The 17,877-nt window shown below is 46.3% G+C and overlaps 1 protein-coding gene across 1 annotated transcript in view; it reads right to left on the reverse strand.

The window, feature by feature from the left end:
- The window catches only part of LOC129693670 (class I histocompatibility antigen, F10 alpha chain-like), a 55,217-nt gene that overhangs the window by 24,368 nt on the left and 12,972 nt on the right, over window positions 1–17,877 (reverse strand). The window contains exon 2 of the mRNA XM_055630454.1: window positions 12,034–12,294. Within this exon, the coding sequence (XP_055486429.1) occupies window positions 12,034–12,294 (261 nt within the window). The remainder of the gene's footprint in view (window positions 1–12,033; window positions 12,295–17,877) is intronic.

Raw genomic sequence — 17,877 nt, forward strand, 5'->3', positions numbered from 1 at the left:
TTTTAACTCTCCTCCCAACTCCCTAAATCCTCCCTTCAGGACCTCTTCCCTTTTTTTTCCTATGTCATTGGTACCTATATGTACCACGACCTCAGGCTCCTCTCCCTCTGATTTAAGGATATCTTGGATGCGTTGAGTCACGTCCGAGACCTTGGCACCAGGGAGGCAGACCACCATCCTGGTCTCCCGACTGCGTCCACAGAATCGCCTATCCGACCCCCTAACAATAGAGTCCCCAATTACTATGGCCCTCTTTTTTTCCCTAGCTTTTGGAGCAACAGGGCCGGTCTCTGTGCTGGAGGCCCGTCCGCTGTCACTACCCCCGGGTAGGCTGTCACCCCCATCTGTACTCAAACAGGAGTACTTATTTGCGAGGTGTACCGACATTGGAGTACTCACTCGTTCCTGCCTCTGCCCCTTGCCCTTCCTTAACGTGACCCACATGTCTCTCTCCCGTGGTTTTGGTGTGACCACCTCTCTATAACTCCCCTCTATGACCTCCTCACTCTCCCTGATCAGAGCGAGGTCATCGAGCTGCTGCTCCAGGATCCTAATACGGTCCCTTAGGAGCCCCATCTCGCTGCACCTGGTGCAGATGTGGACGTCTGGAAGGCCATCCGACACCATGACCTCCCACATCTGACATCCAGAACAGTATACTGCTCTGACTGTCATTCTCCCGCCTTACCCTGGATCTGATACCAGTATAACACAATAGAAACTGCTGGGAGAAATCAGCAGGTATCTGACTCACAACAGCTGCTCCCTCGTGACCTTTAAACTGCACCTTTATTATATAAACAAAAAGCACTGTACCTTTAGCCCACTGTACCCTTGGCTCACTGTACCTTTACTAAAGAACTGCACCTTTAACCCACTGTACCTTAACTAAAGCACTGCCCCTTTAACCAGAAAGCACAAATGCTAACCTGAGGTTGCACCCAATCAGCTGCTTCCTCTAGTCTGCTTCCACCAATCAGCGGCTTCCACCAGAACCCTCACTATGGAGTGTGGAACGTTACGGATTTTGGTAAGCCCTGACCCTCCTCCACTGTTCACCAACGGTCCTGGGCCTCTGTGAAAACAAGCCCCGCGCCCGATTTATATACTCACCGCCCTGACCCTCCTCCACTGTTCACCAACGGTCCTGGGCCTCTGTGAAAACAAGCCCCGCGCCCGATTTATATACTCACCGCCCTGACCCTCCTCCACTGCTCACCAACGGTCCTTATTAATTCCAATAAGAAACATCACAAACATTGATAGCTGAATACTAAGTAATAATGTTGTCATTAATGGTCCCCCTCCCATTGGTATGGAACATTTTTATTTTTCAGCTTAAAATTGTGCAATATGGTGCATACTGTAGCGAGTCTTTTAACTTACACTTGAATGCAATGTATATGCTTTAAATTGTATTGGAGCATTTTTGAAAGGGGGGAGGCTGTGCAATCACTGATCACTGGCCTTGGGGGTACCCAGTGAGGGAGTGGAGCAACTGAGTGGGGAGAGGGTGTGGAAGAAGGTTGTCCCCCCTCCCAGGGTAGGAACTTTTTGAAATTTGATGTATTATAATCATGTTTTAGTGCACTGTAGAAGTATGATTTCAATGTTTTTTGTATGAGGTATTTTTAAGAGGTAACTTTTTAAGGGGTAACTTTATCCACACAAAGGGTCCACACGTGTCAATTGGCCTGCACTGCCTTGTGGCAGAGAATTCCGCAGATTCACAACTCTCTGCGTGAAGAAAGTTTGTTCTCATCTCAGTCCTATTCTTATTCTTTAACTGTGACCCATGGTTCTGAACGCCCACAACATCGGGAACATTTTTCCTGCAGTTACAGTAAGTGAAAATCTAGCAGGCAAGCAGGATGCTTTCACCAACCACCCCAATTTGAAGTCCACTATCTTCCACTGTATCTATCCAGTGCTTGGTACTTACTTCCAGCAGCCACTGGTTGTCCTCCAGGATGCACCGAGCCCCAGCCTGATCCATGCCGGTCACCTGGGTGAATTCGGCACAGAGACTCTCACGGCAGCAGCGCAACGCTTCGCCGCCTCCGACGGCCCAGGACTCTTGCACTGAGGCTGCTCCATGGCCGGAGCTGCAATGAGCAACTCGCCAGCCGGCAAACACTCGCCAGCCCCCGCTACCCGTCCGCATCTGTCCCCGCCGCTGCTTCTGCGTTCAACACCTGCGACCCATGCAGTTGATATGAGTTTTGACATTTTCGTTGATCACAGAATTTCTCACAACAGAGCGAGAGAAATTTGTGATCACCGTGAGAATTTGGTGAAATGCGTGATTCTCACGCTCAATGCATGGGAGTTGGCAGCCCTGCCTCTCTATCTCCCTCTCCCTCGTCCCCTTCTCTCTCCCCCTCTCTCTCACCCCTCCCCCTCCCCTCTCTCCCCTGTCTCACCCCTCTCCCCTTCCCCCTCTATTCTCTCTCCCCCCTCTCTCTCCCCCCACTCTCTCCCCACTCTCTCTCTCCCCCCTCGCTCTCTTCTCTCTATCTCCCTCCCACCTCACTCTCCTCCTCTCTCGTCCCTCTCTCCTCTCACTCTCCCCCTCTCTCTCGTCCCCTCTCTCCCTTCTCCTCCCCCCAACTCTCTCTCCCCTCTCTTTCCCCTAACTCTCTCTCCCCTCTTTCCCCTAACTCACTCCCCCCTCTCTCTCCCCCCCTCTCTTTCTTCTCTCTCCCCCTCTTCTCTCTCTCTCTCTCTTTCTCCCTCTCTATCTCTCCCTCTCTACACAATCTCCCCTCTCTCTCTGTCTCTCCTCTCACCTCTCTCTTCCCCCTCTCTCTCTCTCATCTCTCTCTCTCTCTCTCTCTCTCTCTCTCTCTCTCTCTCTCTCTCTTTCTCTCTCTCTCTCTCTCTCTCTCTCTCTCTCTCTCTCTCTCTCTCTCTCCCTCTCTCTCTCTCTCTTTTTTTCCCCTCTCTCCCTCTCCCCCCCCCCCCCCCCCCTCTCTCCCCCTATCTCTCTCTCCCCCCCTCTCCTCCCCCCCCCCCCCCCCCCCCCCCCCCCCCCCCCCCCCCCCCCCCCCCCCCCCCCTCTCACCCCCCCCCCCCTCCCTGTCTCATTACCCCCTCCCACTCTCCACCACCCCCTGGGAGCTTCCGACGGCCCGTGACTTGCACTGTCCAGAGTGCTCCATGGCCAGAGCTGCAGTGAGCGACTCGTCAGCGCCGCAAGCACTCGACAGTCCCGGCTCCCCGCATCTGTTCCCGCCACTGGTTCTGCTCCCATCCCTCCCGCAGCCCCGGATCTCCAACACCCGCGGACCCTGCAGTTTATCCGAGTTTTGAAATTTTCGTTGATCACAAAATTTCTCACCGCTGAGTGTGAGAAATATCTGATCAGTGTGAGGGCGTGAGAGTTTGCTTGAGGGTGTGAGTCTCACACTCAAAGCGTGAGAGTTGGCAGCCCTGGATACCCCATCTAAGCTAGTCCCATTTACCCTGCAATGGGTAGAAACTGTATCACTGAAACCTTTCCCATGCAGTGTCTTTTAAATATTGTTATTGTACCTGCCCAACTGCATTATCTGGAAGGTCATTCCATATGCTGACCACTCTCTGAGCTCAAAGATTGCTCCCCAAGTTCCAATTAAATCTTCCCCCTCTCACAATAAACCCATGTCCTCTGGTAATTTATTCCCCTTCTCCCGGTAAAAGGCTCGGTGCATACACTATCAATTCCCCTCATGATTTTAAAACACCCCTATATGATCACCCTTAGCCTCCTGTGCTCCATGGAATAAAGCCCTGGCTTGCCCAATCTCTCCCTCTTGTTCACACCCTGGAGCCCCGGCAATATGCTCATAAATCTCATAAACATAACAATGTTGCAGATAATATGGGCACCATGATTAATGCAAATAAAAAAATCTTATTTTTGAAGGCAATATGATTCGATAAACATGGTTCAATGAATCTGACGATAATCCCATCAATGTCATTCACATTAATTCACATGTAATTTGAAAATAATAATAAATATTGCAAGAAAATATAATAATAAATATTGCATGGAAAATTGATAGAAATTATGCACAGCGCATAATATTTTGAGGTATTGTACACACCTTAACCTGTCCCAGGGTTAAAGATTAAATATAATTTGTATAATGTGTAACCAAAGAGGTAACAAAAAGCAATGTTTTAAAAAATAATTAATCATGAATCAGTGGTCATAATGAATACCCAAGGCATGACAATAGACAACAGGTGCAGGAGTAGGCCATTCGGCCCTTCGAGCCAGCACCGCCATTCAATGTGATCATGGCTGATCGTCCCCAATCAGTACCCCGTTCCTGCCTTCTCCCCATATCCCCCCGACTCTGCTATTTTTAAGAGCCCTGTCTAGCTCTCTCTTCAAAGCATCCAGAGAACCTGCCTCCACTGCCCTCTGAGCAAGAGAATTCCACAGACTCACCACTCTCTGTGAGAAAAAGTGTTTCCTTGTCTCCCTTCTAAACGGCTTACTCCTTATTCTTAAACGGTGGCCCCTGGTTTTGGACTCCCCCAACATCGGGATCATGTTTCCTGCCTCAAGCTTGTCCAAACCCTTAACAACCTTATATGTTTCAATGAGATGCCCTCTCATCCTTCTAAACTCCAGAGTGCACAAGCCCAGCTGCTCCATTCCCTCAGCATATGACAGTCCCGCCATCCCAGGAAATAACCTTGTAAACCTATGCTGCACTCCCTCAATAGCAAGAATGTCCTTCCTCAAATTAGGGGACCAAAACTGCACACAATACTCCAGGTGTGGTCTCACTTGGGATCTATTTGCTCCTATTATCGACTCCTCTTGTTATAATGGCCATTCACTTTCTTCACTGCCTGCTGTTCATGCATGCTTACTTTCATAGACTAATGTACAAGGACCCCCAGATCCCGTTGTACTTCCCCTTTTCCCATCTTGACGCCATTTAGATAATAAACTGCCTTCCTGTTTTTGTTACCAAAGTGCATAACCTCACATTTATCCGCATTAAACTTCATATGCCATGCATCTGCCCACACCCCTAACCTGTCCAAGTCACCCTGCATTCTCATAGCATCCTCCTCACAGTACACATTGCCACCCAGATTTGTGTCATCTGCAACTTTGCTAATGTTACTTTAACCATATAACCATATAACAATTACAGCACGGAAACAGGCCATCTCGACCCTTCTAGTCCGTGCCGAACACATAATTTCCCCTAGTCCCATATACCTGCGCTCAGACCATAACCCTCCATACCTTTCCCATCCATATAACTATCCAATTTATTTTTAAATGATAAAAACGAACCTGCCTTCACCACCTTCACTGGAAGCTCATTCCACACAGCCACCACTCCACCACCACCACCATTTGATTTGTCCTGCCAAGATGTAGCACCTCACACTTATCAGCATTAAACTCCATCTGCCATCTTTCAGCCCACTCTTCCCTTCCCTTGAATCCCTTCATCCAAATCATTGATGTATATTGTAAATAGCTGCGGTCCCAGCACCGAGCCTTGCTGTACCCCACTAGTCACTGCCTGCCATTCTGAAAGGGACCCGTTAATCCCTACTCTTTGTTTCCTGTCTGCCAACCGCTTGCCTATCCATGTCAGCACTCTACCTCCAATACCATGTGCCCTAATTTTGCCCACTAATCTCCTATGTGGGACCATATAATAACCATTTAACAATTACAGCACGGAAACAGGCCATCTCGACCCTTCTAGTCCGTGCCGAAAACGTATTCTCCACTAGTCCCATACACCTACCTTCAGACCATAACCCTCCATACCTTTCCCGTCCATATAACTATCCAATTTATTTTTAAATTATAAAAACGAACCTGCCTTCACCACCTTCACTGGAAGCTCATTCCACACAGCGACCACTCTCTGAGTAAAGAAGTTCCCCCTCATGTTACCCCTAAATTTCTGTCCCTTAATTCTCAAGTCATGTCCCCTTGTTTGAATCTTCCCTACTCTCAATGGGAAAAGCTTATCCACGTCAACTCTGTCTATCCCTCTCATCATTTTAAAGACCTCTATCAAGTCCCCCCTCAACCTTCTGCGCTTCAAAGAATAAAGCCCTAACTTGTTCAACCTTTCTCTGTAACTTAGTTGCTGAAACCCAGGCAACATTCTAGTAAATCTCCTCTGTACTCTCTCTATTTTGTTGACATCTTTCCTATAACTAGGTGACCAAAATTGTACACCATACTCCAAAATTGGCCTCACCAATGCCTTGTACAATTTTAACATTACATCCCAACTTCTATACTCAATGCTCTGATTTATAAAGGGCAGCACACCAAAGGCTTTCTTTACCACCCTATCTACATGAGATTCCACTTTCAGGGAACTGTGCACAGTTATTCCCAGATCCCTCTGTTCAACTGCATTCTTCAATTCCCTACCATTTACCATGTACGTCCTATTTTGATTTGTCCTGCCAAGATGTAGCACCTCACACTTATCAGCATTAAACTCCATCTGCCATCTTTCAGCCCACTCTTCCAACTGGCATAAATCTCTCTGTAGACTTTGAAAATCTACTTCATTATCCACAACCCCTCCTATCTTAGTGTCATCTGCATACTTATTAATCCAATTTACCACACCATCATCCAGATCATTGATGTACATGACAAACAGCAGTGGACCCAACACAGATCCCTGTGGCACCCCACTAGTCACTGGCCTCCAACCTGACAAACAACCATCCACCATTACTCTCTGGCATCTCCCATTCAGCCACTGTTGAATCCATCTTGCTACTCCTCCATTAATCCCCAACCATTGAACCTTCTTAACCAACCTTCCGCGAGGAACCTTGTCAAAGGCCTTACTGAAGTCCATATATACAACATCCACTGCTTTACCCTCATCAATTTCCCGAGTAACCTTTTAAAAAAATTCAAGAAGATTAGTCAAACATGATCTTCTAGGCACAAATCCATGTTGACTGTTCCTAATCAGACCCTGTTTATTATATATTATCTCTAAGTATCCTTTCCATTAATTTGCCCACCACTGACGTCAAACTAACAGGTCTATAATTGCTAGGTTTACTCTTAGACCCCTTTTTAAACAATGGAACAACATGCGCAGTACGCCAATCCTCCGGCACTATCCCGTTTCTAATGACATTTGAAATATTTCTGTCATAGCCCCTGCTATTTCTACACTAACTTCCCACAATGTCCTAGGGAATATCCTGTCCGGACCTGGAGACTTATCCACTTTTATATTTCTCAAAAGTGTCAGTACTTCCTCTTCTTTGATCCTCATAGTTTCCATAGCTACTCTACTTGTTTCCCTTACCTCACATAATTCAATATCCTTCTCCTTGGTGAATACCGAAGAAAAGAAATTGTTCAATATCTCCCCCATCTCTTTTGACTCTGCACCACTCTGACTCTCTAATGGACCAATTTTATCCCTCGTTATCCTTTTGCTATTAATATAGCTGTAGAAACCCTTTCGATTTACTTTCACCTTACTTGCCAAAGCAACCTCATATCTTCTTTTAGCTTTTCCTATTTCTTTCTTGAGATTCTTTTTACATTCTTTATACTCCTCAAGCACCTCATTTACTCCATGCTGCCTATAATTATTGTAGGTCTCTCTCTTTTTCCGAACCAAGTGTCCAATTTCCCTTGAAAACCATGGCTCTTTCCAATTTTTACTATTTCCTTTCAACCGAACAGGGACATAAAGATTCTGTACTCTTAAAATTTCACCTTTAAATGTCCTCCACATCTTTCCCATAAAACAAACTGTCCCAATTCACTCCTTTTAAATCCTTTCGCATCTCATCAAAGTTAGCCTTTCTCCAATCAAAAATCTCAACCCTAGGTTCAGTTCTGACCCTATCCATAATTATATTGAAACTAACGATATTGTGATCACTGGAGCCGAACTGTTCCCCAACGCATACCTCCGCCACCTGACCCGTCTCATTTCCTAACAGGAGGTCCAGCACTGCCCCTTCTCTAGTAGGTACTTCTTTGTATTGCTGCAAAAAACTATCCTGCACACATTTTACAAACTCCAACCCATCCAGCCCATTTACAGAATGTGTTTCCCAGTCTATGTGTGGAAAATTGAAATCTCCCACAATCACTACCTTGTGCTTACTACTAATATCTGCAATCTCCTTACATATTTGCTCTTCCAATTCTCGCTCCTCATTTGGCGGTCTATAATACACCCCTATAAGTGTTTCTACCCCTTTCCCATTTCTCAGTTCCACCCAAATAGCCTCCCTAGACGAGCCCTCTAATCTATCCTGCCAAAGCACTGCTGTAATATCTTCCCTGATAAGTAATGCAACACCTCCACCTCTTGCCCCTCCAATTCTTTCACACCTGAAGCAACAAAATCCTGGAATATTTAGTTTCCAATCACAGCCCTCCTGCAACCATGTTTCACTGATCGCCACAACATCATACTTCCAGGTGTCAATCCAGGCTCTAAGTTCATCCACCTTTCTTACTATGCTCCTAGCATTAAAATATACACATTTAAGAAACGCACCATCTCTTGTTCTCTGATTATTTTCTTTTTCTGATCTCTCCCCTACATTTTGGGTCAGAGTGTTACCATTCTCTGCCCCATTACACACTGACTGCTAGCTTTCCCAATTCGAGTCCCTCCCCCCAACCATACTAGTTTAATGTCTCCCTTTGCAAATCTCCCCACCAGGATATTGGTCCCTCTCGAGTTCAAGTGCAACCTGTCTTTTCTGTACAGGTCGCACCTTCCCCAAAAGAGGTCCCAATGATCCAGAAGATATTTTCAAGGTGTACAGCCACCGGGGTACTCACCAGTCCCTGCCTCTGCCCATTGCCCTTCCTAACTGTGACCCAGTTTTCTGTCTCCCGTGGTCTTGGAGTGACCACCTCCCTGTAACTCCTTTCTATAACCTCCTCGCTCTCCCTGAGCAGACAGAGGTCATCGAGTTGCTGCTCCAGGTTCCTGACACGGTCTCTTAGGAGCCCCATCTCGACGCACCTTGCGCAGATGTGGACGTCTGGAGGGCACTCAGATTCCATGACCTCCCACATCTGACATCCGGAACAGTAAACTGCCCCGGCCCTCATTCTCCCCCTTATCCTGGATACAATAAAGCCTTACCTGGGATAAAGCCAATCAGCTGCTTCCTCTGGTCCTCTTCCACCAATCAGAGGCTTCCACCAGAATCCTTCTCTGGAAGTGAGATGGAACGTTGCAGATTTGGGTAACTCACAGCTCCAGGTACCTTATCAAATGCTTTCTGAAAGTCCAGGTACACTACATCCACTAGCTCGCCCTTGTCCATTTTCTTAGTTAACCATATAACATATAAACCATATAACAATTACAGCACGGAAACAGGCCACCTCGACCCTTCTAGTCCGTGCCGAACACATAATTTCCCCTAGTCCCATATACCTGCGCTCAGACCATAACCCTCCATTCCCTTCCCATCCATATAACTATCCAATTTATTTTTAAATGATAAAAACGAACCTGCCTCCACCACCTTCACTGGAAGCTCATTCCACACAGCTACCACTCTCTGAGTAAAGAAGTTCCCCCTCATGTTACCCCTAAACTTCAGTGCCTTAATTCTCATGTCATGTCCCCTTGTTTGAATCTTCCCTACTCTCAGTGGGAAAAGTTTTTCCACGTCAACTCTGTCTAACCCTCTCATCATTTAAAAAACCTCTATCAAGTCCCCCCTTAACCTTCTGCGCTCCAAAGAATAAAGCCCTAACTTCCCAAAGATTAATCAAGCATGATTTCCCCTTCGTAAATTCATGCTGACTCGGACCGATCCTGTTACTGCTATCTAAATGTGCGGTTATCTCATCTTTTATAATTGACTCCTCCCCACCACCGACGTCAGGCTAACGGGTCTATAATTCCCTGTTTTCTCTCGCCCGCCTTTCATAAAAAGTGGGATAACATTAGCTACCCTCCAATCCACAGGAACTGATCCCGAGTCAAAAATAATCAACAATGCATCCATGATTTCTAGAGCCACTTCCTTAAGTATCCTGGGATGCAGACCATTAGCCCCTTGGGATTTATCAGCCTTCAGTCCCATCAGTCGATCCAACACCATTTCCTGCCCAATGTGGATTTCCTTCAGTTCCTCTGTCACCCCAGATCCTCTGGCCACTACTATATCAGGAATATTCTTTGTGTCCTCCTGACACTTTTGAAAAATATAAAAGTGGATAAGTCCCCAGGTCCGGACAGGATATTCCCTAGGACATTGAGGGAAGTTAATGTAGAAATAGCAGGGGCTATGGCAGAAATATTTCAAGTGTCATTAGAAACGGGAATAGTGCCGGGGGATTGGCGTACTGCGCATGTTGTTCCATTGTTTAAAAAGGGGTCTAAGAGTAAACCTAGCAATTATAGACCTGTTAGTTTGACGTCAGTGGTGGGCAAATTAATGGAAAGAATACTTAGAGATAATATATATAAGCATCTGGATAAACAGGGTCTGATTAGGAACAGTCAACATGGATTTGTGCCTGGAAGGTCATGTTTGACTAATCTTCTTGAATTTTTTGAAGATGTTACTCGGGAAATTGATGAGGGTAAAGCAGTGGATGTTATGTATATGGACTTCAGTAAGGCCTTTGACAAGGTTCCTCATGGAAGGTTGGTTAAGAAGGTTCAATGGTTGGGTATTAATGGTGGAGTAGCAAGATGGATTCAACAGTGGCTGAATGGGAGATGCCAGAGAGTAATGGTGGATGGTTGTTTGTCAGGTTGGAGGCCAGTGACGAGTGGGGTGCCACAGGGATCTGTGTTGGGTCCACTGTTGTTTGTCATGTACATCAATGATCTGGATGATGGTGTAGTAAATTGGATTAGTAAGTATGCAGATGATACTAAGATAGGTGGGGTTGCGGGTAATGAAGTAGAGTTTCAAAGTCTACAGAGAGATTTATGCCAGTTGAAAGAGTGGCCTAAATAACTCTGTAGACTTCGGAAATCCTCTTCATTATCCACAACACAAATCTTGGTATCATCTGCATACTTACTAATCCAATTTACCACACCAATAGGAGGTATATCCTTGAATATTCAGTTCCCAGCCCTGGCCCTCGTGCAGCCATGACTCCCCACAACATCATACTTGGCAGTTTCTAACTGAGCCTCAAGCTCATCCACTTTATTCCTTATACGTCGCGCATTCATATAAAGTACTTTGACTCTGCAAAGAATCTTCACATAAAGGGCACCAACAAAGTTATAAAGAATCACACACACCAGGTGCTCCTTTGTTCTTCCACCTCCCACCATCCCCTCCCCCATCCCCTCCCCCACACTATCTATCCTCCTCCACCACCTCCCCTCCCCTCACACCACACCCCCCTCCCCTCTTATCTCCTCTCTCCCCTCCCCTCCTCCACTGACATTTTGTTTTTTATTTCACATTTCCAGCATTTGCAGTTATTAATTAGGTTGGACACAGCATGGAAACGGGCCATTAGGCCCGAAGAGTCCATGCCGACCATCGATCATCAATTCATAATTCTGAAGTCACTCAGTGGAACAGGCAGCATCTCTGGATAGAAGGTATGGGTGATGTTTCCAGTCAAGAGCCTTCCTCAGACAGGGAAGAAACTCTGTCTGAGGAAGGGTCTCGACCCAAAACTATACCTTCTATCCAGAGATGCTGCCTGTCCCGCTGAGTTACTCCAGCATTTTGTGTCTATCTTTGCTGTAAACCAGCATCTGCAGTTCATTCCTACGCATCTACAGTATGTTATCCACATTCTCACCCAAGCTCCGCACTACAACGAGAGTAATTTACAGAGCCCAATTAACGTACAAACCTGCACGTTTACAAGATATAGGACAAAACTGGAGCACCTGGAGGAAATATGTGTGGTCACAGGGAGAATGTGTAAACTTGCTCGAGATCAGGATCAAACCTGGATCTCTGCCACAGCGAGGTATTTCTTTGAGATTTGTTTTATTTACATTGATCACTATCCAAATTTATTGAAATGAATGAACTAACTTGCTGTTTCGTTCTGCCTCCGCATCCATTCATCCACTTGCCCTTTGATGATTCCATGGAAACCGGTTTCGGTGAACGTATCTGTTACCCAGTACTTCCGGTCAAATGCAGCCGCCATCCATTTCTGTCTTGGGACTGTAATGTCCATGTTGTTGTCATAATACTGTATCTCACAACCGTCCAGAACACCCACAAAACTATATTCTTCTAGATGAGTACTCCTGTGGTTCAGGGTGTAGTAATAGATCAGTGTGTGAGGCCCTAGACACAAATAAAATACAATTATTGTCTAGTAATCGAAATTTCTATGGATATGAAAGGTTTGGAGGGAAATCGGCAAAACACCAATCAGATTTACATTGCACTAAACACGACACCCTTTACCCTCTATCTATCGATTGTGAAAGGCTTCATTGCAATAACCATATAACAATTACAGCACGGAAACAGGCCATCTCGACCCTTCTAGTCCGTGTCGAACACATATTCTCCCCTAGTCCCATACACCTGCGTTCAGACCATAACCTTCCATTCCCTTCCCGTCCATATAACTATCCAATTTATTTTTAAATGACAAAAACTAACCTGCCTCCACCACCTTCACTGGAAGCTCATTCCACACAGCCACCATTCTCTGAGTAAAGAAGTTCCCCCTCATGTTACCCCTAAACTTCAGTCCCTTAATTCTCAAGTCATGTCCCCTTGTTTGATTCTTCCCTACTCAGTGGGAAAAGCTTTTCCACATCAACTCTGTCTATCCCTCTCATCATTTTAAAGACCTCTATCAAGTCCCCCCTTAACCTTCTGCGCTCCAAAGAATAAAGCCCTAACTTGTTCAACCTTTCTCTGTAACTTAGTTGCTGAAACCCAGGCAACATTCTAGTAAATCTCCTCTGTACTCTCTCTATTTTGTTGACATCCTTCCTATAATTAGGCGACCAAAATTGTACACCATACTCCAGAATTGGCCTCACCAATGCCTTGTACAATTTTAACATTACATCCCAACTTCTATACTCAATGCTCTGATTTATAAAGGCCAGTACACTGATTTATAAAGGCCAGCACACCAAAAGCTTTCTTTACCACCCTATCTACATGAGATTCCACTTTCAGGGAACTGTGCACAGTTATTCCCAGATCCCTCTGTTCACCTACATTCTTGAACTCTGCACAGTTATTCCAGATCCCTCTGTTCACCTACATTCTTCAATGTAGTCTTGTAGTCTTTTCACTGACTGGATAGCACACAAGAAACATTTTCACTGCAAAACAGTACGCGTCACATTAATATTAAATTAAATTAAGCTAAAACGTAGGTAGGTGGGTCAAGGATATTTGGGGCATCTTGGCCAGCATAGATAAGCTGGGCTGAAGGGCCTGTTTATATGTTGTATATGATTCTAAATGTCAAGCTTACTTAGATTATTTTAGTTTAGAGATACAGAGTGGAAACAGGCCCTTCGGCACAAGAGTCGGCACAAATCCAGCACATTAACACTATCCTACACACGAAGGACAATTTACATTTATTTCAAGCCTATTAACCAACAAACCTGAACGCCTTTGGAGTGTGGGAGGAAACTGGACATCTTGGAGAAAACCCACACTGGTCATGGGGAGAACGTACAAACTCCCTACAAACAGCACCCTTAGTCAGGATCGGACCCGGGGCTCTGGCACTTTAAGGCAGCAACTCTATCACTGCCCCATCGTGCCGCCCGCCCTAACCAATCAACATGTGGAAATAATATGATATTCAGATATTCCACCCACAAAGGTAAGTCATGGCAGTTATTTGGTTCACAGGCCACCATACATTACTCCGTGTGTCGTTAAAGAGTAACATTTAGGGGTAGGTATTGGAAATATCAGGAAGATAAAAAGAGATCAGGTACCAAAAGGGTTAGCATGGACTTGGTGGGTCAAAGGGCTTGTTTCTGTGCTGCACTCTCTATGCTGCACATTCAACTATTTGCATCACATCGTAACCTTCATAAGTCGTAACCTTCAGTTGATTAGTCTAACAAGGATTCATCCACTGGTGTGTCAGACGGTGTGTATATATGGTTAACTGGTCGCCCGACGCGTCACAGAGTGCATCGTGTCGTCGGTTCCGGGGATCGCCACGAGGAGGCTTCTGTCATGATCCCTCCTATTTCAGTATAGGAGCAGGGAGGTTCTACTGCAGTTGTAAAGGGGGTTAGTGAGACCACACCTGGAGTATTGCGTACAGTTTTGGTCTCCTAATCTGAGGAAAGACATTCTTGCCATAAAGGGAGTACAGAGAAGGTTCACCAGACTGATTCCTGGGATGTCAGGACTTTCATATGAAGAAAGACTGGACAGACGCGGCTTGTACTCGCTAGAATTTGGAAGATTGAGGGGGGATCTTAAAGAAACTTACAAAATTCTTAAGGGGTTGGACAGGCTAGATGCAGGAAGATTGTTCCTGGTGTTGGGGAAGTCCAGAACAAGAGGTCACAGTTTAAGGATAAGGGGGAAATCTGTTAGGACCGAGATGAGAAAAACATTTTTCACACAGAGAGTGATGAATCTCTGGAATTCTCTGCCACCGAAGGTAGTTGAGGCCAGTTCATTGGCTACATCTAAGAGGGAGTTAGATGTGGCCCTTGTGGCTAAAGGGATCAGGGGGTATGGAGAGAAGGCAGGTACAGGATGTTGAGTTGGATGATCAGCCATGATCATATTGAATGGCGGAGCAAGCTCGAAGGGCCGAATGGCCTACTCCTGAACCTATTTTCTATGTTTCTATGTTTCTAAACAAGGGTGACAGTGGAACAGGGATAGAGTTACTGCCTTAGAGTTCAAAAGACAGCCAGGTTCAATCCTGACCATGGGTGCTGTCTGCATGCAGTTTTTACATTCTACCTGTGGGTTTTACCTGGGTGCTCCAGTTTCCTCCCACACTCCAAAGCCGAGTTTGTAGTTTAATAGGCTTTGGTAAAGATTGTAAATTGTTGCTGGTCTATAAGATATTGCTACTGTACAGGTATCGCTGTTCAGCATGGTGGGTTGAAGAGCCTGTTCCCATGCTATATCTCTATGTCATCTTGAGCTGCAATATACAGTAGACTGTTGAAATCGGCTTGCACCATGGCAGTACATCAAGAGCAGACTCTAAAAATATCAATGTAACATTTAAGGTACACAAAATTGCTGGAGAAACTCAGCGGGTGCAGCAGCATCTATGGAGCGAAGGAAATAGGCGACGTTTCGGGCCGAAACCGTTCTTCAGACTGATGGGGGGTGGTGGGGGAGAAGGAAGGGAAAGGGGAGGAGGAGGAGGAGGAGCCCGAGGGTGGGGGGATGGGAGGAGACAGCTAGAGGGTTAAGGAAGGGGAGGAGACAGCAAGGGCTAGCAAAATTGGGAGAATTCAATGTTAATGCCATCCGGACGCAAGGTCCCCAGGCGGAATATGAGGTGCTGTTCCTCCAATTTCCACTGTTGCTCACTCTGGCAATGGAGGAGACCCAGGACAGAGAGGTCGGATTGGGAATGGGAGGAGGAGTTGAAGTGCTGAGCCACCGGGAGGTCAGGTTGGTTATTGCGGACTGAGCGGAGGTGTTCGGCGAAACGATCGCCCAACCTACGCTTAGTCTCCCCGATGTAAATCAGCTGACACCTAGAGCAGAGGATGCAGTAGATGAGGTTGGAGGAGATGCAGGTGAACCTTTATCGCACCTGGAATGACTGCTTGGGCCCTTGAATGGAGTCGAGGGGGGAGGTGAAGGGACAGGTGTTGTATTTCTTGCGGTTGCAACGGAAAGTACCCAGGGAGGGGGTGGTACGGGAGGGAAGGGAAGAATTGACAAGGGAGTTGCAGAGGGAGCGGTCTTTGCGGAAGGCAGACATGTGGGGAGATGGGAAGATGTGGCGAGTGGTGGGGTCACGTTGGAGGTGGCGGAAATGGCGGAGGATTATGTGTTGTATTTTCCGGCTGGTGGGGTGAAAGGTGAGGACCAGGGGGACTCTGCCCTTGTTGCAAGTGCGGGGATGGGGAGAGAGAGCAGTGTTACGGGGTATGGATGAGACCCTGTTGTGAGCTTCATCTATGGTGGCGGAGGGGAATCCCCGTTCCCTGAAGAACGAGGACATTTCTGATGCCCTGGTATGGAATGTCTCATCCTGGGAACAGATGCGGCGTAGGCGGCGGAATTGGGAGTAGGGGATGGAGTCTTTACAGGGGGCACGGTGGGAAGACGTGTAGTCCAGATAGCCATGTGAGTCAGTGGGTTTGTAATGTATGTCGGTCAGGAGTCTGTCCACTGCGATGGAGATGGTGAGGTCAAGGAATGGTAGGGAAGTGTCGGAAATGGTCCAGGTGTATTGTAGTGCCGGATAGAAGTTGGTGGTGAAGTGGATGAAGTCAGTCAGTTGTGTGTAGGTGCAGGAGGTGGCCCCAAAGCAGTCGTCAATGTAACATTTAACTTCTGTTTTGTTATGACCTCCTGGTGACTTTCTGATAGTTCACCACATCCCTCCCCACATCACCACATCCCCCTTTGTTCCCCTATCATCTCACTGGAGAGGCCCCACATTCACACTTCCTCAAATACCACAGATTTCCTGCTAGACTAGTTATTCAACTATTTACTCCCACAGTCTGCTCTGTGAACATGCAGAAATTAACATCACAAACAATCAGGATTGAACAGCTCATTATCAACCTTAGACACAAAGTGCTAAAGTAACTCAGCGAGACCTGCAGCATCTCTGGAAAAAAAGGCTGGATGACACTTCGGGTCAAGACCCTACTTCAGTCTCAAGCAGGGTTAGTCTGAAGAAGGGTCCCAACCTGACACATCAGACTGAAGAAGGTTTCCAACCTGAAGCTTCACCCAGCATCACCTATCCTTTTTCTACAGAGATGCTGTTTGACCCGTTGAGTTACTCCAGCATTTTGTGACTCTCTTTGGTACTAGCAGCATCTGCAGTTTGTTGTTTCTACATCATTATCTATCTCTTTGAGAAAGCTTTCCCATAGAATTTGCCCCCTAACAAAATAAGATCACACAAAGTTACCAATAAGGGATGCACGGTGCACAGCGGTAGAGTTGCTGCCTCCCAGTGTTTGCAGTGCCAGAGACCCAGTTTCAATCCTGACTATGGGTGCTCTCTGTACGGAGTTAGTACGTTCTCCCCGTGACCTGCGTGGATTTTCGCCGAGATCTTTAATTTACTCCCACACTCCAAAGACGTGCAGGAATGTAGGTTAATTCACTTGATGCATGTGTAAAATTGCCCCTCATGTGTATAGGGCAGTGTTGGTGTGCGGGGTAGTCGCTGGTCAGTGCAGACTCGGTGGGCCGAAGGGCCTGTTTCCGTGCTGTATAGCTAAACTAAAACAAATGAAAGAACCTATTTTACATATGTCACTTCCTTTGGTTCAGGCAGTGTTCTCTCTGGTGTAGACTGCCCGATAGTAATTTTCAGTGCTTATTCTGGTGAATAGAGATAGCAACATGAAAACCACAGAAATAATCTTAAAATAAACGGAATCATGCAGCATATGAACAGGCCCATTTGCCCAATCTTGTTTATGCTGACCGAGATGTTTATCTACAAATACATGAATTACGCCCTTACCCCTCCCTGACTTTCCTACCAAAAGTCCAAATGCTTTAAACATTGTGATTATCTCTGCCTCTATCATCTCCCCTGCAGCTCATTCCAGATAACTACTGTGGTGAGAAACATCTGCTCACATCCCCTTGACATTTCTCCCCCATCACCTTAAACCTCCAGTTCTAGTCTCCACTGTAATAGAAAGCTGAAAAAGAGAGGTGGGGCTGGGACAAAGCCTGGCAAGTGATACAGGT

The sequence above is a fragment of the Leucoraja erinacea genome, unplaced genomic scaffold, assembly GCF_028641065.1.
Source record: "Leucoraja erinacea ecotype New England unplaced genomic scaffold, Leri_hhj_1 Leri_384S, whole genome shotgun sequence".
Classification (NCBI taxonomy): Eukaryota; Metazoa; Chordata; class Chondrichthyes; order Rajiformes; family Rajidae; genus Leucoraja; species Leucoraja erinaceus.